General features: G+C 54.6%; 1 protein-coding gene across 1 annotated transcript in view; it reads left to right on the forward strand.

Annotated features, from left to right (window-relative positions):
• LOC140406652 (low-density lipoprotein receptor-related protein 1-like) overlaps positions 1–21,349 on the forward strand; it is a 1,475,832-nt gene that overhangs the window by 1,294,774 nt on the left and 159,709 nt on the right. The window contains exons 64-65 of the mRNA XM_072494659.1: positions 10,649–10,778; positions 19,818–19,940. Coding sequence (XP_072350760.1) covers positions 10,649–10,778; positions 19,818–19,940 — 253 coding nt within the window. The remainder of the gene's footprint in view (positions 1–10,648; positions 10,779–19,817; positions 19,941–21,349) is intronic.

Consider the following 21,349-nt stretch of genomic DNA (forward strand, 5'->3'; position numbering starts at 1 on the left):
GGTGGCCTGGTGCCGGTTCGAAGGAGCAAGAGCCTGAAGGGAGACCCTGGGCTGGATTCTCCGCCCTGCTGCACCACATTTCTGCCTCGACCCACCGGCGGGATTCTCCGTTACGCCGGCCAGTCAACGGGATTTCCCATTGTGGGGCAGCCCTATGCCGTTGGGAAACCCCCGGGCGCAGGCAAAATGGAGCATCCCGCCGGCGGAAAATCCCACCCCTTTTGTGAGGATCCTGACACCAACAATCCTTTTGGTGGGGAGAGGAGTCGGAGGGCATTTTTAAAAAGGGCAGCGTCTTCAGGTCCCACACTTCACTTTTATGGCTCCCAAAACAAAATTAATTGCCGCAATTCTCTGACCTCGTTGCCCTATCGATCAAGCGAAACAAGGTCGGTGAATAGCGGGAGAGGCCGAAAATGAGGACCATGGCAGATGCTAAACAGTTCATGATGCAAGCGGCCCGCTCCCGTCGGCGAAATCGGGATCTCGCCGTATTTGGCGAGAAACCAATTATCACTATTTAAGCCCTATTTCCATACAGCTAACGGGAGCAACCCCATAGCCAATGGCCTCCCTTCTTTCATCGGCCTCCTCAGCAAGTGCTCACCCTGGTGTGGATTAGTATGCTGTTTTAAAAGCATGAACATGGCAGAAGGGCTTCTGTGGGGAGCTGAGGAGGTGAGTAGCCATTTTGCTCACAAGCAAAGAGCCCGGGCGCAGCGCAAGCTACCCTAGTGCTCAGCGGGGAGTGGGGGACCCTCGGTTTGGGGTGGGGGATGCTCCGCAGGGGGGGGGGGGACCGCCATAGGAGAGTCGAGGGGAGGCACTGGGGGGCAACCAGAGGGCAACCTTGGATCGTGTATACCCATTCCGGAGGCAACCCTTATCCCTACCCGTTTTCCTCACTGACCACCCATAGCACCCACCAAATGCCAAGGCCTCTGGCCGTGCGGCTGAAGGCTATTGTTAATAGGAAATTGGCAGTCATGGTGAAGTGAGCACTTCACACAACCCAAGTGGATTCCCGTGGGTAGGCGGGCCATGTAGCTCATGGGAGTCATTGCCTAACATCCTATCAGACCGCGATGCCTGGACACTGTGCCTGAACACTGCGGGAGGCAACACCGCACACGCAGCAGCCAACATTAGAACACCCAGGGGATGGGAGACACAGCTCCGGGGACATGTCCACAGCCTGAGGGTGGGTGAGTGCCACGGGGAGGGGGAGATGCCTGGAGAGATGGGCCACAGGTTCGGAGGTCGGCCCGCATTGTGGAAGAAAGTGACAGAGGCATCATACTGGTTGTGCACAAGGGTGTTTATTGTGTGTAACAATTCCCCACCCTCCCAATGGTTCCGCATCCCTCCCCCTCATCCCCCTCACCCCACTCCTCCCGCTACCCTCAGTGATCCTCGATGTGTTTTGCCTTCCTAGCTCTACCGCTACATCTATGTGTATTCCCAGGATGTACATCAGAGGTGGAGGCAGCCAGCTCCTTACGACGTCCCGTGGCCTTCGTTGCATCTGGCGGACATCCTCTGGGGGATCTGGGGCCTGAGGGTCCGGCTTATTTGTTGACGGCGCTGCACAGCAGTGCTGCCCTTTCCCAAGTGCTGGCTGTGAGATGCGGCCTCATCGGAGGGGCGGAACTCTGTGGAGCTGGTGGCCATCATCACCACTCCATGGAATGGTTCCGGGTTGGCACTCAGCACTCCCGTCCCGCTTGGTGACCATAGGGCCCTTGGGTTCATCATGGGACAGAGAGGCAGCTGGTCCGAGCTCCGGATGCCCCTGCATCATCTGGCTCTGCCAGCCTGATGGGTCACCCTCGTGTCAACACTCTCGGCGGTGCTCTTTAGTGATTGGGACATGCTCTGTAGCACTTCAGGAATGTCATCCTGCGACTGGGACAAACTCCATAGTGCCTCACCATTTTCATCTGAGAGCGGGACATGCCCCACAGAACCTCATAAAGGTCAGCCTGGTACAGCGAGGCAGATATTTTGTCGAGACCTTCGGCCATGGCCGTCACTGACTGTGCAACGCCTTGGACATCTTCACTAATGGTGCTGACATCGTGCTCCAGGCTTTCCACTGCGGTCGCCAACCTAGCAGTGCTAGCCTAGGTGCCACGCATTACCAGCGACATCCTCTGCACCTGTAGCCTCTGTGACTCCTCAAATCGGCCATGAATCTGCTGGAATGTTGCTGACATCTCCCTCTGAATGTGCTGACTGCTCCCTATCATCTCCATCAGCTCCGTGAATACTTTTCCACAGGCTCAGCATCAGGTTGAGACCCTGCTGGGTCCTGGAATCCAGCAAACTTCTGCCTGCTGACTCGCCTGGGGGATGCTGCCTCCACCTGATGTGTATCAGCAGCAATGTGGTGCTCACCAGACTGTGCCCCAGAAGCCTGTCCACTAACATTTCCCACTGAGATGCAAATATCTATGCTGGTGGAGGTGGCCACGACAGTTGTGTCGCCTCGATCGTGTCTTCCTCAGAGCTGCCCTCCGAGGTGTTCTCTGGGTGGCTGGAGAGGGATGGGCTGGGCTAGCGCTGTCAGCTGGAGGACCTGCGGGAAAGTGGACATGTGGTCAGTGGGAGGGATGGGTCAGTCAGTAAGGAAATAACAACTCACATTTGACAGGTGCTCCAGGTGGAGCTCGGTGGTTCCTCACCTCTGCAGCGTCCACCCCCCTCCCTGTTGGTGGCCGCTCTGTCCTTGGCCACCCCAATAACCTCCAGGGCCCGATCCTCGATGGAGGTGATGATTCTTATTTCTAGCACCCCACCGCCAGTCTGGGCCCTCTCCCGCTGTTTGTGGGAGAGCTTTTCCTGAGGTGACACAGAGAGGGCATTGTGAGCCACATGCGTGGTTCATAGTGGTGGGAGGGAGGGTGTGAAGGAAGGGTTGGGGAGGGGGTGGTTGAAGGGGGAGGGGTGGTGGGTGGAGGATTGGGGGTCGAATAAAGAGTAGGGGATGGACAGAGTCATGGGTGAGGGGGGGGGGATTAGTGTCTACTCACTCATGCTGCCCGGTGTAGGTCATTGACCTTTTTTTGGCACTGGATGTCAGTCCTCCTGGTCACACTCCCGCCGTTCACAGCCGCCGCTACCTCATCCCAGGCAGGACGGGCTGCCCTGTGACTGACCCTCCAGGACCCTCGGGGGAACAGGACATCCCTCCTGTCTTCCACTGCACTTAGGAGCCTGGCCAGACCCGCATCCCTGAATCTTGGCACCGGTCTCCTGGGCGCCATTGCTGTTAGCTGGCTGGCGTTGGCTGTGATGGAGGTGCTTAAGTGTTGCTCAACCTTCTTAGAGGGGCCTGGTGAGCACGGTGCTGGCACCAGGGGGCGAGAACTCTTGGGACCTCGTTAAGTGGACCAATTAACATTGAATAGCACTGCCGGCCTCGCTGGGCCCAGTGCCTGGAAGCTCGCAGCAGTTCCCGCTTACTACCACACTTAGAAATCTTTCTGGAGAATCGCGTCCAGTGGCTAAGTGTGAGAGATTTGCCATGGGCATGGCGCTGGACAGCTGGCATGATTTGCACTAGTTTTCACATACAAAATAAAACTTAGGACAGGATTCTCCGTTTGGGAGACAAAGTTCTCCTGCCAGAGTAGAATCACTCCTGGTCTGCGCTGACGCCAATAGCAGCACCCAGGGGCGACTCCCTGTCCCTTGCCATGCAAAGTTATGCATGGCGGGGAGCTCACAGGAATTCAGTTATTGGGATACCAATTTGAATGGGCAGCCCGATACCAAGATCTGGTGGCTGTCCCCTCTTTAGCTCCCCCCTCCCCGTACATTGCAAATCATGCCCCTCCCCAGCTGACAAGGAGGGTCATCCTTCCCCCTCCCGCCCACCACCACGGGAATTACGGGTCATCCTCCATATCCCGATAGCCCGCACACTTGAGAGTGACACAAATCCCCTTCAGACCCCCAACAAAGATGCCCCATCAGACCCCGAACAGAGACCCCCTATTAGTCCCCAAGAGAGACACCCATCAAACCCCCAACTGAGACCCCATCAGACCTCCCCCCTTCATATCCCCACACCAAATCCCTCCATATCAGAGACCTCTCCAACAGAGACCTCCCCAAACAAACTCCCCATATCAGAGATCCCCATATTAGAGACCACCCTGATAAGACCACCACCAATCTGACTCCCCCATATCAAAGGCACCCCATATCAGAGACCAACCCATCTGTCACCTATGCCTGGAAGTTGAAAAGCAGTCCAGGCAGATATAGTGAAAAATCCCTGCTTTTTCACTTCACAGCCCTTACACTTGATACCTCAGTATGAAGTGCTGAAAGCAGCAGCTGTTACTTCATAGAAAGCCAAACCACATCAAAAGGATTTAAATCCCCTCAGATCTTTTGATCTGTGAGGCTTCTATTCACTTTCAAAGGGAAATAGCTTTTATTTAGCTGTAACTGACATGGTAATAGCTTCTGGACAGCCAGGTGTCTGGACTGTTTATTTTACATTCCCTTCACACTTGACTGCATGTCAAACACCGTGCTGTGAAGCTATCCAGAATGTTTATAAACATCTAGGACATAACTTCCTCTTTTTCTGAGTACAAAGTACTTAACTGCTTTTGAAATGGTGAGGACCTTTTAATTATAGTTAGATGGCACCGATTTTTTGCCCAACACTCGATTCTAATAATAATAATCTTTATTAGTGTCACAAGTAGGCTTACATTGCACTGCAACAAAGTTACTGTGAAAATCCCCCCGTCGCCACACTTCAATGTCTGTTCGGGTACACTGAGGAGGAATTCAGAATGTTCAATTCACCTAACAAGTACGTCTTTCGCAACTTGTGGGAGGAAACTGGAGCACCCGGAGGAAACCCACACAGGCACGAGGAGAATGTGCAGACTCTGCATAGGAATTGTGTATCGATGGCTGGCTGTGCAAGTTGGAAGACTCACTTAACCTTGAGAGCTGGGGGTTATATTAATCAAAAAGTTGGAAGCCTAGCCCCCAAGCCTTGAATTCCAAGGCTCATGCGCACATCTACATAACAGAGACGACATAGGTGTGGCCCCCAGTGCAAGACGTTATGGTGAATTTTCTCATCATCCACCTTATTCAAGAGAGGTGGCAGGGGGAATTCCGGTTGCAGCCATGCCTGAATAGGTCGCACGTTCGGCAGCTCCTGCCGGGAACGGACTTTAGGGCTCTCTAGAGGGGCCCCAACGGCACTTGTTCGACGGCTTCCAGAGTGGGAAGGTGACAGCAAGGTCCCCCCGACAGTATATGGATTGGACCAGGAGTGGAGCGGTGAAAAAAGGGATCTTGGAGCAGCAAAAAGTGAGAGGGAGAAAAAGCAAGATGGCGGCAGGTGGAGACCAAGCAGCATGGGCGCAGTGGTCGCAGGAGCAGCAGGAGTTTCTTAAACGCTGCTTTGAGGAGCTGAAGACAGAAATGCTGCCGCCGATGAAGGCGGCGATTGAGAAGCTAGTGGAGACCCAGAGGGGCCAGGGGGCGGCGATCCGGGAGGTGCGGCAGAAAGCCTCGGAAAACGAGGATGAGATCTTGGGCCTGGCGGTGAAGGTGGAGGCACAAGAGGCACTGCATAAGAGGTGGGCGGAAATATTTGAGGACCTGGAGAATAGGTCGAGGAGGAAGAATCTTCGGATTCTGGGTCTCCCTGAAGGAGTTGAGGGGCCCGATACCGGGGCATATGTGAGCACGATGCTCAATTCGCTGATGGGCGTGGGAGCCTTCCCGAGCCCCCTGGAGCTAGATGGGGCTCATCGGATCCTGGCAAGGAGACCCAAGGCCAACGGGCCGCCAAGGGCTGTAGTGGTGAGGTTTCACCGCTTTATGGATAGAGAGTGTGTCTTGAGATGGGCCAAGAAAGAGCGGAGCAGCAGGTGGGAGAACACGGAGATCCGAATCTACCAGGACTGGAGTGCAGAGGTGGCCAAGAAGAGAGCTGGCTTTAATCGGGCCAAGGTGGTGCTCCATCGGAAGGGGGTGAAGTTCGGTATGCTGCAGCCAGCGCGATTGTGGGTCACATTCCAAGATCGGCACCACTATTTCGAAACGCCTGAGGAGGCTTGGAGCTTTATACAGACTGAAAAGTTGGACTCAAATTGAGGGTCTGTGGTTGTGGGGGGGGATCTCTGCTGTATATATGGTTTTTCACTACGTGTAGGGAATGTTCCCTTGGTTGGGTGCTGGATGGGGATGGGTGAAGGAATTTGATGGGGAGACTGTGGGAGAGTGTGGGCGCCGGTGTTGGAGGGAGGGGAGGCCCGGGGATGGGGGAATTGAGATAAGGCCGCAAAGGGAGCTGCGCCAGAGGGGGCGGGGCCGGCTCAGGAAAGCGCGGGCTTTTTCCCGCGCTAGGGAGGGATGGCGGTGGGGGTCGGAGGAGCGCACACTGACTGCTAGGGAGGAGGGGGAGGGGGGATTCCCACACTGGGGGGGTCGATGGGAAAGCGGGAGAGGCCGGGGTCAGCAGGAGTCAGCTGACTTACGGGAGTGTTATGGGGGGAGCAAAAGAGCTAGATATGGATCTAACGGGGGGAGGGGGGCAGGGGGGGATATAGGGTTGCTGCTGCATTGGCCAATGGGGAACTGGAAATAGGAGAGGTGCTCGGGGCGGGGGTCCGCCGTCTGGGGGACTGGAGGGTGTGGGAGACGCGGGCACGTGACTGGCCTAGAAAAGGAGATGGCTAGTCGGCAGGGAGGTGGGGTGAGAAGCCCCCCAATCCGGCTGATAACTTGGAATGTGAGGGGCCTGAATGGGCCGGTTAAGAGGGCCCGAGTGTTCGTGCACTTAAAGGGACTGAAGGCAGACGTGGTCATGCTTCAGGAGACACATTTGAAGGTGGCAGACCAGGTCAGGTTGAGAAAGGGATGGGTAGGACAGGTATTCCATTCGGGGCTGGATGCGAAGAACAGAGGGGTTGCAATACTGGTGGGGAAGCGGGTGTCGTTTGAGGCCAAGAATATTGTAGTGGATAATGGAGGTCGATACGTGGTGGTGAACGGTAGGTTGCAGGGGGTGTGGGTGGTACTGGTAAACGTATACGCCACAAACTGTGATGATGCCGGATTTATGAAGCGCATGCTGGGTCGGATTCCGGACCTGGAGGCAGGAAGCTTGATAATGGGGGGGGATTTCAACACGGTGCTGGATCCAGCATTAGATCGCTCCAGATCCAAGACGGGGAAGAGGCCGGCTGCGGCCAAGGTGCTTAGGGGGTTTATGGACCAGATGGGGGGAAGTGGATCCATGGAGGTTTGCTAGGCCCCTGGCCAGGGAATTCTCATTCTTTTCCATGTACATAGAGCCTACCCCCGGATAGATTTTTTTGTTTTGAGTAGGGCACTAATCCCGAAAGTGGAAGGAACAGAGTATTCGGCCATAGCCATCTCAGACCACGCCCCGCACTGTGTGGAGCTGGAGTTAGGAGAGGAGAGGGACCAGCGCCCGCTGTGGCATCTTGATGTGGGATTACTGGCGGATGAGGAGGTGTGTGGGAGGGTGCGGGGGTGCATTGAGAGATACTTGGAGGCCAATGACAACGGAGAGGTGCAGGTGGGGGTAGTCTGGGAGGCGTTGAAGGCGGCGGTCAGGGGAGAGTTCATCTCCATTAGGGCCCACAGGGAGAAGAGTGAGGGCAGGGAGAGGGAGAGGTTGGTGGGGGAGATCTTAAGGGTGGACAGGAGATATGCAGAGGCCCCCGAGGAGGGACTACTTAGGGAGCGGCGAAGCCTTCAGACGGAGTTTGACCTATTGACCACAGGGAAAGCAGAGGCACAGTGGATGAAAGCACAGGGGGCAACGTACGAGTATGGGGAGAAGGCGAGCCGCATGCTGGCACACCAGCTTCGTAAGAGGGTGGCAGCGAGGGAGATAGGTGGAGTTAAGGATAGCAGGGGGAATACAGTGCGGAGTGCAGTGAGAGTAAATGAGGTATTTAAGGACTTCTATGAGGAGCTGTACAGATCTGAGGGGATGCGACGATCTTTGGATCAACTGAGGTTCCCGAGGGTGGAGGAGCAGGAGGTGGCTGGTTTAGGGGCGCCAATTGGGTTGGAGGAGCTGATTAAAGGATTGGGGAACATGCCTCCGACAATGTCCGGGGCGCTGATCTCGCTGATTCTGAAGCGGGAGAAGGACCCACTGCAATGTGGGTCATATAGACCGATCTCACTCCTCAATGTGGATGCTAAGTTGCTGGCAAAAGTGCTGGCTACGAGAATTGAGGACTGTGTCCCTGGGGTGATTCATGAGGACCAGACGGGATTTGTAAAGGGCAGGCAGCTAAACACTAATGTGTGGAGGCTCCTCAACGTGATTATGATGCCATCGGTGGAGGGAGAGGCGGAGGTAGTGGCAGCTATGGACGCGGAGAAGGCCTTCGACCGGGTGAAGTGGGAGTATCTTTGGGAAGTGTTGCAGAGGTTTGGGTTCGGGGAGCGGTTTATCAGTTGGGTCAGGCTCCTATATAGAGCCCAGGTGACGAGTGTGGCTACGAATCGGCGGAGGTCGGAGCACTTTCGGCTGTACCGAGGGACGAAGCAGGGGTGCCCCGACCCTCTTGTTGTTTGCATTGGCAATTGAGCCTTTGGCCATGGCACTAAGGGAGTCCAGGAAATGGAGGGGGCTGGTCCGAGGGGGAGAGGAACATCGGGTGTCGCTGTATGCGGCTGACCTGTTGCTGTATGTGGCAGATCCAGTGGAGGGGATGGTGGAGGTCATGCGGATCCTAAGGGAGTTTGGGGACTTCTCGGGCTATAAGCTCAACGTAGGGAAAAGTGAGCTCTTTGTGGTGCATCCAGGGGACCAGGGAAGGGGGATAGACGACCTACCATTGAAGAGGGTGGAAAGGAACTTTCGGTACTTGGGGATCCAGGTGGCTGGGAGCTGGGGGTGGCTGGGAGCTGGGGGGCCCTGCACAAGCTCAATTTGACGTGGTTGGTGGAGCAGAAGTAGAAGTAGGTCTTCTCTACTTCATGCATTGAAGACGTGGTATGTTTCTGTCACAGGAACGTAATTGAATGTGGCCTTTTCTGTTGCATCTGAAGCAAACAAGGTCTTTAATTCTTGACTCCCAGGTCAATACCCCTGCCCCCAGGGTACCGTGCTTTTTCCCCATTGGTCAGGGTTTGCACGCTCCTCCGCGGTAGGCCGTGAGTGGGTACCGTGGTCCACGAAAGATCGTCCCTTAAAGGGGCCACGCTAATGCAGGAAGTGTGTAGGTGGGAGTCGTGCCACATCAGATGGGGATGGTGGCTGGAAGGCATAGGAAGTGGGTGGCAGCAGGCATTTGAGGGGCACTGGAGGTACTGGGTGGGGGGAGAGGTTGTGCATGGCAAGCGCTGTGATCCCTCGAGGTGGGTAGGAGTGAGATCACCCTGATAGTATGAGGGCTATGTTAAGGGGTTGCTGAGGGAGACTTACCCTGGCTGCACGAAGAAGATCATTTAGCTTCTTATGACTCTGCAGTCCCGTCCCCTTTTGGAGTGTGCTGGCTTTCACAATCGCAGCCACAGCTCCTGGCGGGGTTAGTCACTTCATGAGCTGGACATCTGCCCGACCGTCGGTATAAAGTTTCCCGCGTCTGCTCGATGTCATCAAGAGGTTTGCTGAGGTCTCAGTCTGTAAGACATGGTGCTGTCTACCTGGCAGTCATTGCCCCCTGACTGGACTTGGAACAAGTGCTCCAGAGTGCTAGAGGGGCCCCACTGGTTATAGAGATTACTTTTTCTGGCGCGAGCAGATCAGAGGGAAGCCGCCGCAAGCGTGGCGTTTATCATGTGAGAAAAAAACTTTGTTAAAGAGGCTGACTATTCAGTGAGTTTTCTCGCCTGAACTGACACTTTGAAAAATTATGGTAAGATTCCGCCCCACGGTTCCTTTGAGTGCGATATGCTCACAGGTGGTTTGTTGTCCTAAGCAGAAAAGCTACCCCTGGACAGGGAAATGGAGGCAAAAGCCCTGATAGGTGCAAAGAGTGTAGTTCCCCGCCCCCCACCCCCCCCCCCCCCCCCCCCCACCCCAAGTTAATAAACTATGACAATTTGACACAAACAACATCATACTGAAGAATTTGAACTTTTCAGTGCAAAACAGTAGGAACTGTTAGAAAATCACCAGGGATTTTAGTGAGCCCCTTTGAAGATCAAGAACTCTGAATTCTGATGCAATTAAACAGATATATTAAAACAATAATTTGCATATCCCATCACCTCATGTATTATGAATGATGTTTAAACGTAATAAAATGTTAGAATTAAATATGTGATGCTTGGCAGTCTCTGCTGTACAAACATGTTGCCTTTTGAAAATTCGAAAAGAATTGCCATGCATAAATAATTCTGTGCAGAACTTTCATACATGTTTTGTGAATTGCTTGTTCTAGTTCACCGTGTACAGAATACTGTCTGTTCCTGGGGTGACATGGCTAACTGTTCTTGCCACCTTTACTTGATCAGAAAAAAGCACCACATTTTACCCGTCATTAATACTTCTAAACTTATAACAGATGCTTAACAGCATGATTTTGTCATCTTTGACTCCATTGTAATTAGCCATATGCCATTGGTAACAAGCATTATTAAATTAAATCTTGCATGTGATTTATATTAACAGAAAGACTGTGTAATTAAATGTAAAGAAGATCAGTTCCAGTGTAAGCATGGCCACTGTATTCCTGTCAGATGGCATTGCGATGGAGAGACTGATTGTCTCGATGGCAGTGATGAAGAAAGCTGTGAACAAGGTAACTAAAGTAGCTTAACATTGTTTCATTCCGATCCGTTTAATTTTTAGGTTGCATTGGATTGGCATATGCCTCTACATTAGTGAAACTTGTTTAATACCTGTATTTTATGAATACACTTTGACATATGTTCAATAAATTCTATTTCCATATAGTAGGCCCTTGGTTGATGGCTTTATGTCAAAGCTTTGAATGTCTTCAAAGCCAGCTGTTTCTCATTGCCTGCTACCTACATGAGGGAGTTTAAATTCTTCAGTGAGCTTAGCATTGTTTAAAGTGGTCATATTTAACTTATTGCAAACATCTTAAGGGAATATGTTAACGGTTACATGAGTTGCAAACAAACAAATATAACATAAAATCCCTGTCTTTTATTTTACTGAAGGCATTACCTCATCTCTTTGAACAGCCTGAAATGATTGTTAAAATGACTGACAGAAATTTTCCATACACATGCATTAATGCATGCATTGCTACCATTACAAATCAATGTCAACAAGGTAATGATGTGGAGGATTAATGACTCTGTTAAATAGTATGCACAAGAATTTGATACACATCTGTTAACCATTGTGCTGAAAAGAGTCCACAGAGGAATTTTGGCAGGCATTTTGTTACATTTGATTTGGGGTGAACAATGAAATATAATCATAAAATTAGCTAACAATGACTGGTGGACAGATTAGTTGGTATTTCTTAACCAAGCAATTTTACAGATTCCCACTTCTGTCTAGCTGAGAAAATTGAAGACGATAGTTCCATAATCTTTATTATCCTGGCTGGAGATTCAAGTAACAATGACAGAGTGCAAATAAAAGAAAAGCAAAAAAGAAGAACAGAACTTTTAAAATGTTGAAAAGAATGGATTTGATTTCATACTTTTTAAACAGTTTACACACTTTGTTTTCAGACATCATATCAGTAACGCGTCAGTATAATATACTACTAATGGAGAAATCATGGAGTTTTATTCTCCTCTGTCTTCAGTTATCGGTGGGAGGGATTTTCTGGCCCTTTACAGTGAAGTCGCGCCTGTCATAGGTTCCCTGGTGACAGGACAGGTGAGCCATGCAAAATGCCGTGGTGGCCGACTGAAAATCCCGAGGAGGGCCAATGGTGAGCTGTGTCCAATGGGCAAAACCGATCGCAGGGAGCTAGAAAATTTGGGCCTGTATTTTTCTCTGTTTGACTTGAAATGCGAAAGTCACTGGCAAGGCCAATATTTGTTGGTCATCCCTCCTTGGCCTTGAGAATGTGGTGAAAAGATACCTTCTTAATCTGCTGCAGTCCACGTTCTTCTTCTTCTTAAGCAGTCCCTAGGGATCGAGTGTAACTTGCTTCCACACTAAAAATAAGTTCTCAGGTGATGGAGGCATCCAATGTGCGACCTACAATCTCTGTCACAGGGAGCAGGTGGTGATTGAAGGAGCGGGTGCCTGAGTGGGTGGGGTGCCTGGGTGGGTGGGGTGCCCCAGTTGCCACATGTTTCTTTTACTGTCAACGCTTGCCTTCAACTTGTTCTTGGTGACGACAGTCGCGATGGCACAGAATCATCAGAGACTCCCTTCTCCAACTCCTTTAATGATCTCATGGCCTCTGGCAACCCTGAAACGGCAGCAATTGACCTTTTTGATCCACCATCTCTTGTCCTGCCTGTTTTCAGCTTCCTGCTCTTGCCAGCTGTGTAACATACACAGTAGAACAGTCTTTGTTCTATTATCTGAGACCTGCTTCAAAGACAGGGGGCGTCATTCTCCGACCCCCCAGCGGGTCGGAGAATGGCCGTTGGCCGCCGTGAATCCCGCCCCCGCCGGTTGCCGAAGTCTCCGAAGGGAGAAAAGTCGGCGGGCCGTTAATGGCGCCGCTGACTTCGGAGAATGGCACAGGTCTGCGCAAGGCAGCCGATTTTCGGCCTGCCGATATTCTCCCTTCCGGATGGGCCGAAGTCCCGTCGATGTGATGACCGTTCACGTCAACGTCAATCAAACCTCCTTTTCATCGGCGTGACCCTGTGCTCCAGGTTCACGCCGACCAGCGTGGAGGTGAGTGACGGCCTGGGGGGTTGGCTCTGGGCAGGCGATGGCGTGGCCGCAGTCTGACTGTGTGGGGAGAGGTGTGTCTCGGGTTGTGTGTGTGTGTGTGCGGCGGGGGGGGGTGGTTAGAGTGGGCTGGGCTCCGGGGGAGTGCCGGGAGGAGGGTCCGTGCCGGGGAGGAGGTTGGGGTCCGTGCCGGGGAGGGGGATGGGGGGTCCGTGCCGAGGAGGAGGTTGGGGGGGAGTCCGTGCCGGGGAGGGGGATGGGGGTTCCGTGCCGGGGAGGGGGATGGGGGGTCCGTGCCGGGGAGGAGGTTGTGGTCCGTGCATGGGAGGAGGTTGGGGTCCGTGCCGGGGAGGAGGTTGGGGGGGTCCGTGCCGGGGAGGAGGTTGGGGGGGGGTCCGTGCCGGGGAGGAGGTTAGGGTCCGTGCCGGGGAGGGGGGGTGTGAGGGCAAGTGAGTTGGTCCACCTGGCCAGGTGCCAGCCTCCAACAGTTGGACCCATGCGGTCCATGCCACCTGGCTGGGGGGAAGGAGGGGATATGGGCAATGATGACATGTCGTCGTTCCCCCCCGCCCCCCCCCCCCCCCCCCCCCAACCAGGCCGTCATGTTTTCCGATCATCCAGCGATGTTGGCCGCCGTGGCGGCAGCCGCTAATGTCCATGTTGCCCTGGATGAGGAGGAGGAGGAGCGTGCCAGAGAAGCAGCGCAGGCTGCCGCAGAGGGGCAGGCGGCAGCCGCCCAGGCTGGAGGGACACCTGACCGACAGGACGAGGAGGGGGAGGAGGACCTCGTGGCCCCACGGCAACGGAGGCACCCGAGGGCGCCCCGTGTGTACCGGCCCCGGCAGTCATACCAGGACCTCACGGACCGGGAATGCAGAAGGAGACTCCGGATGAGGCGGGAAACCGTGGCACACATCTGCCACCTGCTGGCACACCTGTCACTGCGTGGCACTGGCGGGGGACACCCTCTCCCTGTGTCCGTCAAGGTTACGGTGGCCCTGAACCTTTATGCAACGGGGTCATTCCAGGCACCGAGTGGGGACCTGTCCAGCATATCGCAGACATCGGTGCATCCAGGCAGTGACAGATACCCTATATGCCATGGCGCACCACTACATCTGCTTCCCTGTGGACCGGGCCAGCCAAGATGCCCGGGCCGTGGGCTTCTCTGCCGTGGCCGGGTTCCCCATGGTCCAGGGCGCGATTGATGGGATGCACGTCGCCATGCGGCCACCTGCAGATAACAGGGCCGTGTTCACCAATAGGAAGGGGACCTATTCGATGAATGTACAGGTGGTCTGCGACCACCGCATGATGATCCTGCAAGTCTGCGCCCGTTACCCAGGCAGTGTACACGACTCATACGTGTTGTCGCGGTCATCCATCCCCAGCATGTACGAGGGACGCCATCCCCGGCTGAGGGGCTGGTTGCTGGGCGATGGGGGCTACCCATTGCGATCGTGGCTGATGACGCCTATACGGAGGCCACGCAATGAGGCGGAGAACCGCTACAATGATGACCATGTAGCGACAAGGGGAGTGATAGAGAGGTGCTTTGGCGTGCTGAAGATGCGTTTCAGGTGCCTGGACCTCTCTGGGGGCGCCCTCCAGTATCGGTCAGATAGGGTCGGCCGCATCATTGTAGTGTGCTGCATACTGCACAACATCGCCCAACAGAGGGGCGATGTGCCGCAGACAGAGGAGGGCGGAGTGGAGGAGCAGCAGGAAGAGGCGCAGTCCTCCCCAGATGAGGGGGATGGGGGTAATGGTCAGGGCAGACGGGGTAGACACAGGCGGGTGGCTGTCCACCATTACCGGCTGGGCCAGCGGGCACGGGACAGACTGATAGCCGCCCGCTTCACTGACTAGATGGGCGTGGGAATCGGGTAGTATGGCCACAGACCGCACACCATGGCAACAGCCGACCACTCACACCCCACACCCATCCACCCACCCAGCACCCTCACCCCCCTCCCCAACCCCACCCACCCCACCCGCATGCACACCACCCCCCCCCCCCCCCATTGCCGATCCACCTGCGGCACAACGGCCGGGCTCACACAGTTGCGGGTGGACGCGTGTCTATTGCAGGCCATGGAGGATGATGACAACCCGCCCTGCGGTGCGCTCCTGGCACCACATCGTTGGACTATGTCTGACCCATGGCCACAGTACCACCATCCACCCGGACCATCCCTGCATGCGGCTGTGACACTGCAGCGCACGGTCCTGTCCTCTGCCCGGGGGGATGTTGATGGCGGCCCAGGGGGAAGGGGGCAGACTCACCTGGGGCTGAGGTAAGACCACCCCTCACACACACACTTGCGCTCAACGTACATGACACCCCCGCACGCTTTGGACAGAGCACAAAGGCAGCTTCTGTAGGTGTAACATTGACTTTAATAACCAAAGGAGTTCATGCACGTGCCCTAGCCCCTAAAACTCACCTGTGCCTTGCACCCGTGCCAACTTACTCAGTGTCTAATTGTTTGGCCTTACGGGCCCTTTGACTCCGTCTACATGGTTCCCCAGACGGTACAGCAGAACTGGAGGTGGACTCCTGTGATTCCTGCCCTCTGACACCGGATCCCTTTGGCGGCCGTTTCCTGGGGCGTCCTGGCCTAGATGGGCCAGGCCAAAGCCCGGGTGACTGGGATGGCGAGCTGCCAGCCTGTCCTGCCCATTGCCCACCCGATGCACCTGGGATGGAAGGGGGGGGAGTCCGAGGTGTTGCGGTGTTCCGGGACCTCCCCTACAGGGGGAGCCGGGACGGACCACACCACCTCCTCCTCCCTCGGGGTGCCCGATGGCCCCCAGGCCTCTACATGGGTGGGGGATGCGAACGGACTGGCCATCCGACCCCCCCCCCGACATCTGGCGCTGCCAGTCCTGGAGGCCCGTGCTGGTATCGACAGGGGTCTGCAGGTTTGCAGCCATGGAGCCCAGGGGGTTGGCAAACCCTGTCTGTGACAGTGCGACGCCGGCTCGCACATGGCCACTGTCGCTGATGCCCTCAGCGATGGCCTGCAGAGACTGGGCCATGGCCTGCAGAGACTGGGCCATGGCCTGCTGAGACTGGGCTATGATGTTGAGCGCCTCTGCCATCTGGCGCTGGCACTGGCTCATGGCCTCCTGTGAGAGGGCAGCCATGTCCTGGGCGACAGACGCCGCCTGCACGGAAGGCCCCAGGCCTCGCAAACCGTTCCCCATGTCTGACACCGTCGCACCCATTGCCTCCACCGCGGACGCCACCCGTGCGGTGTCGGCCTGGGTGGCACGCATGACCGGCACCACTCCCAGCTCCTGGACGCGGGTGGACTCCTCCACCTGCGACTGCAGCTGCCGCAAGCCGGCCGTCACCCTCTTCGCTCGTCTCCGGGTCGGTGGTTGCATCGGATCTATGTGTGGGTGTGGTAACTCCAGGAACCCGGGATCCATCTGGGCGGCAGATGTTCGCTTGGGCTGGGCTGCACTCCGACCGCCCGGCCCCTCTGCTGCTCCTACCTCCACCTGCTGTACCGGGACGGCTCTGTTGTGTGCACCAGTGAGTGTACCAGACGCTTCATCACTAAAGTGCCCAACCGAGGTGAGTGTTTCTGCGATGGTGGAGGGTGTTGGTGACAGCAGTGGCGTTGTGTCGTGCTCTTCGTCCCACTCTGAGTCCATGGCACTTTGGGGTGGGGGTTCGTCTCCACCCATCCACTCTGAGTCACTGTCCGGTATTTCGTCTTCCTGGGTAGTGCTGTCCCGGGTAGTGGCGTCCTGGGTAGTGGTGTCCTGGGTAGTGGTGTCCTGGGTAGTGGTGTCCTGGCTCGGATGTGACGGGGGCCTGTGGCTGCCCCCCTCGTCGCTGGGTGGTCGCTCCTGCACGTGACGGGGGTGTCGTCTCCCTGTTGCTCCAGGTCTCTCCGTCTCCTGTGGTGTGCGAGGGGCACCCTGCGGGCGTTGCATGCTGGAGGGTCCGGGTCTCTCTGTCTCCTGTGGCCTCCGAGGGGTATCCTGCGGGCGTCGCATGCTGGAGGGTCCGCGTCTCTCTGTCTCCGAGGGGCATCCTGCGGGCGTCGCATGCTGGAGGGTCCGGGTCTCTCTGTCTCCCGTGGCCTCCGAGGGGCATCCTGCGGGCGTCGCATGCTGGAGGGTCCGCGTCTCTCTGTCTCCCGTGGCCTCCGAGGGGCATCCTGCGGGCGTCGCATGCTGGAGGGTCCGGGTCTCTCTGTCTCCCGTGGCCTCCGAGGGGCATCCTGCAGGCGGTCTGCATCTGCGGGGATGGGTGCCTGGACGTTTGGTCCTGCGATACACAATGAAGCATGCATGGTTAGACACGCAGGCAGTGATCAGGTGATATGGGGGAGGGGGGATATGGGGACGGGCTGTCGGTGGCTCACTTGCTAGTACGCCCCCGACCTCTGCATCAGCAACCTCCCGGTCGTCAGGTCCGCCAGCCAGTTCCAGGGCCCTTTCCTCGTGTTCGGTCAGTGGCCTCTCATCAGCGGGACCTCCTCCAGTCCTCACATGCTCCCTATTGTTGTGTGCGCGCTTCTCCTGTGGGGAGGGGGTGGGGGGGGGTTGGTGGCAGGGGTAAAAGGCAACACTGTTAGGCAGGTATATGAATGCACGCCATCGGTTGCGCGTGCATTGCAGAGGTTAAGGTTAGGACTGGATTCACTTGGGGATATGGGGGATATGGGGGAGGGTGGATATGGGGAAGGGGGAATATGGGGGTATGGGGGAGGGGGGATATGGGGGAGGGGGATATGGGGGTATGGGGGAGGGGGGATATGGGGGAGGGGGGGATATGGGGGAGGGGGGATATGGGGGAGGGGGATATGGGGGAAGGGGGTATATGGGGGAGGGGGGATATGGGGGGGGGGATATGGGGGAGGCTCACCCTGCCTGCTCTGACGAGGTTGTTCACCTTCTTGTGGCACTGGGTGCCTGTCCGTGGTGTCAGGGCCACAGCGGTGACGGCCTCTGCCACTTCCCTCCACAGACGCCGGCTGTGGCGTGGGGCAACTCTGCGGCCGTGCCCGGGATACAGGGCGTCCCTCCTCTGCTCCACTGCGTCCAGGAGCGCCTCCACATCCCGTGACTCGAACCTCGGGGTTGAGCGGCGGCCAGCCATCCAGTCGGGTGTTCCGGTCGGGTGGGGGGGAGCAGCGCGGCCTTATGAGCCGTCACGCCGTGCGGCGTGTATGACGCTGCACGGCATCAACCACATGCGCAAGCGCGGATCCCGTTACGTCGCTGCTAGCCCATTTTGGGCCGGAGACTTTCGACCCATTTTTCCGACGTGACGCAAGTCGGATTTGCGCCGTTTTTTGCGCCGATCGGCGGACTTTGCGCTGATAACGGAGAATTTCGCCCAGGATCTCTTTTATGCCAAACATAAAACTGTTCCATTTGGAGAGAACATTATTTGTTTCCTCTTGACACAAATGTCCATGTTTTCTGAACTGCGAAACAAAAAATGCAGACTGACTGAGTTCTACTTCAGTTAGCTTGCTATTTACTATTTGCTTCTCAGCTGTTCATCTCCAGGGCAATCCCAGGTCAAATGGCCATTTTTGAAGAACCTAATGATGTCAGAATACACCCCAGTTCACCCTGGTCTTAAAGGGAACATTGCACAAAAAAAAAACATGCTTTTCCCAAAGTGCATGGTCATTACAGCAGGTGGACCTGCAATGTTGTTCGGGATTGGGTTCCAGGTTCTTTGATCCAGTGACACTGAAGGAACGGCGTTATATTTCCAAGCCAGGATTGAGTATGACTTGCAGGGATACTTGCAGGTACTCCCATGTATCTGCTGCCTTTCTTCTTCTGGGTGATAGAGGTTGTGGTTTTGGAAGATCGTGTCAAAGGAGCCTTGGTGAGCTGTTCAGTGCATCTTGTCGACAGTACATATTTCAGATATGGTGTACTGTTGGTGGGCTGAGTGAATGATTAATGTGCTGGATGGAAGCAGGCAACTTTATCCTGAGTGGTATAAAATCTCTTGAGCTTGTGTTAGAGCTGCATTTATTCAGGTAAGTGTAGAGTATTCCATTATATTCTTGATTGTGCCTTGTAGATGGCAGACAGGCTGTAGGGAGTCAGGAGCTAAGTTACTTGCCATGGAATTTCCAGCCTTCTGACCTGCCCTTGTAGCCATGGTATTTATATGACTAGTCCAGTTCAGTTTCTGGTGAATGGTAACCCCGAGGATGTTGATAGTTGAAGGGGGGGGGGGTGCAGTGGGGGGGGTTGTTAGCAATGGGAATGCGATTGAACATTGACTGTGATGCTTAGGTTCTCTCTTGTTGGAGAAGGTCATTGCCTGGCACTTGTGTGGCGTGCCTCACCGTTATACTTTAATGTAGGGCTCCAGTAATGTAATTGGAATGAAAATGAAATGAAAATCGCTTATTGTCACAAGTAGGCTTCAATGAAGTTACTGTGAAAAGCCCCTAGTCGCCACATTCCGGCACCTGTTCAGGGAGGCTGGTACGGGAATTGAACCGTGCTGCTGGCCTGCTTGGTCTGCTTTAAAAGCCAGCGATTTAGCCCAGTGTGCTGAACCAGCCATCATATTCCAGCCATCAGACAGGATATTGAACCCACTTCAGCCCCCACCTCTCTCCCAACCCAAGCTTGAACAGGGTCTGTGTATACAAGTAAGTAAATGGAAAAAAGGAGATGTGGCACCAGGCTTATTTTTTCATTCCCACGCAAACAAAATTACATACGGTTATAGAAATATAGTGAACATGGCATTTTTGTTTCTTGTTGTAGTTAATGCTATAAAAATAGCTCAGAGCTCTCCACTAAGAGCAAACATTTTGGCCATCAAATAAATTACAATATGAAACTGGATGAGACTTAAATTGATCTATAAATAAATGAGTCTATTGAATTACTCATCCTTCAATTGAATTGTCTGTATTAAAATTGATGATCCTATATTTACTATATTGGTTACATGAATTGGAAAATCAGATTGTTTAATGCTCCTTCTTTGTAGTGAAAACAACCTGTAACATAGATGAATTCCAATGCAACAATACGCTTTGTAAACTTCAATCATGGCTGTGTGATGGAGAGGATGACTGTGGAGACAATTCAGATGAAAACCCAGAAACATGTGGTACGTCAATCACATTCTTTTAAATTCAGTAAATGCTATGTCTTGTCCATTTTACAAAATGGAAAAATAGAACGATGTATTGGGAAGTCTGGTAAGTGGGATTGATCGAAGAAAACTGGGAAGACCTAATGGGCTTTTCTTGTTTCTGTGTCTGCAGGAGATAATAGGGTAAGCTATAGATGCTTAGAGAAGGTGTGGACCAGTTATTGCTGCATTTATTATTGCAGCCGTTGGTCCCAGGTGGGTGTTTAGCAGAAGTTTCTTGAAAGATTTCCTCCATTGTAACCTGAAAGCATGATTGGTGTCATGTTACACATTGGGGATAGGGAAATAGCAGCATTGCGGACATCCAGTTGGGAGGGAGGAGTTCCTAATAACTCCTTTTACTTTCGGTGAGCCAGTTGAATGTCCATTAACTTCAGCAGCAGCAGTTAATCCTGACAGCGCGAGCGACAGAAAAATCCCACCGCGTGGGAGGGGGAGTTTTCCCAAAATTGCATGGAGTGTTGGATCAAGTGAGAAAAGCTGTCTGAAACTCACTCGCTTCGCCTGATTAAGCAGCACTCTCTGCCCGCCCCCCATTAACCGCCCCCCCCAACCCCAATCCCCTATCAAGGAGGTCAGGATTCCCCCCCTCCTTGACGGATACCAGAACACCCTGGCGGACAAGCCGAATACTCCCCACACTCATAAAGGCAACCAGCCCCCCACCTTGCAATGATCGAGGAAACCCAGTGCCACACCAGCATCAGAGTAACCAGATACCCTCACCCGCCAGCATCAGGGCACTCCCCTCCCTCACTGGCACAACCCTCCAACCCTCACCCCGCTCCACAGACTCCACCCCTCCGACTCCACTGCATGAACAACCCACCCACCCCTCCCCACCAACAATGTGCCTCCACACACACATAAGGAGAAACCCCAAAGGGGCTCCCCATAGGGTCTGCCCATGGCAATGCCAACCTGGCACTTTACCCAACACCCTGGCACTTCCAGGACAACGCCCTTCCTTGTCCCTCACCAGTCTATGCTCACCTCTGCAATCCCAGCTTGGTCATCACGGTTTCCACTAAATCTCACTAGTGGTGCATCATGGGATTTGGGCCAGCAAGATCTCAGTTTGAGATCTTCTCTGCCCCCAGCAAAAGGGCCTGAAATATTTTGCCCATGTTTCCTGGAGATGCAACCGAAAAGCTTCAGAGATAAGTTACAAAGGAAATCATCGACCTCAATGGACCCAGATTTGCATATTCAAGTGAGTTAGCCTCACTTGAATATGTCTACGCTGGATCTACTCAGCGCCCGGGATCGAATCCCTTCACCTCGGAGACCCTGAGCCGGCACTGTTTAGCACTGGTCCCCATAACATGGACCAGGTAGAATGGTATTTGGGGGGCGGGGGGTGG

Source organism: Scyliorhinus torazame, chromosome 2 (assembly GCF_047496885.1).
Source record: "Scyliorhinus torazame isolate Kashiwa2021f chromosome 2, sScyTor2.1, whole genome shotgun sequence".
NCBI classification, from domain to species: Eukaryota; Metazoa; Chordata; class Chondrichthyes; order Carcharhiniformes; family Scyliorhinidae; genus Scyliorhinus; species Scyliorhinus torazame.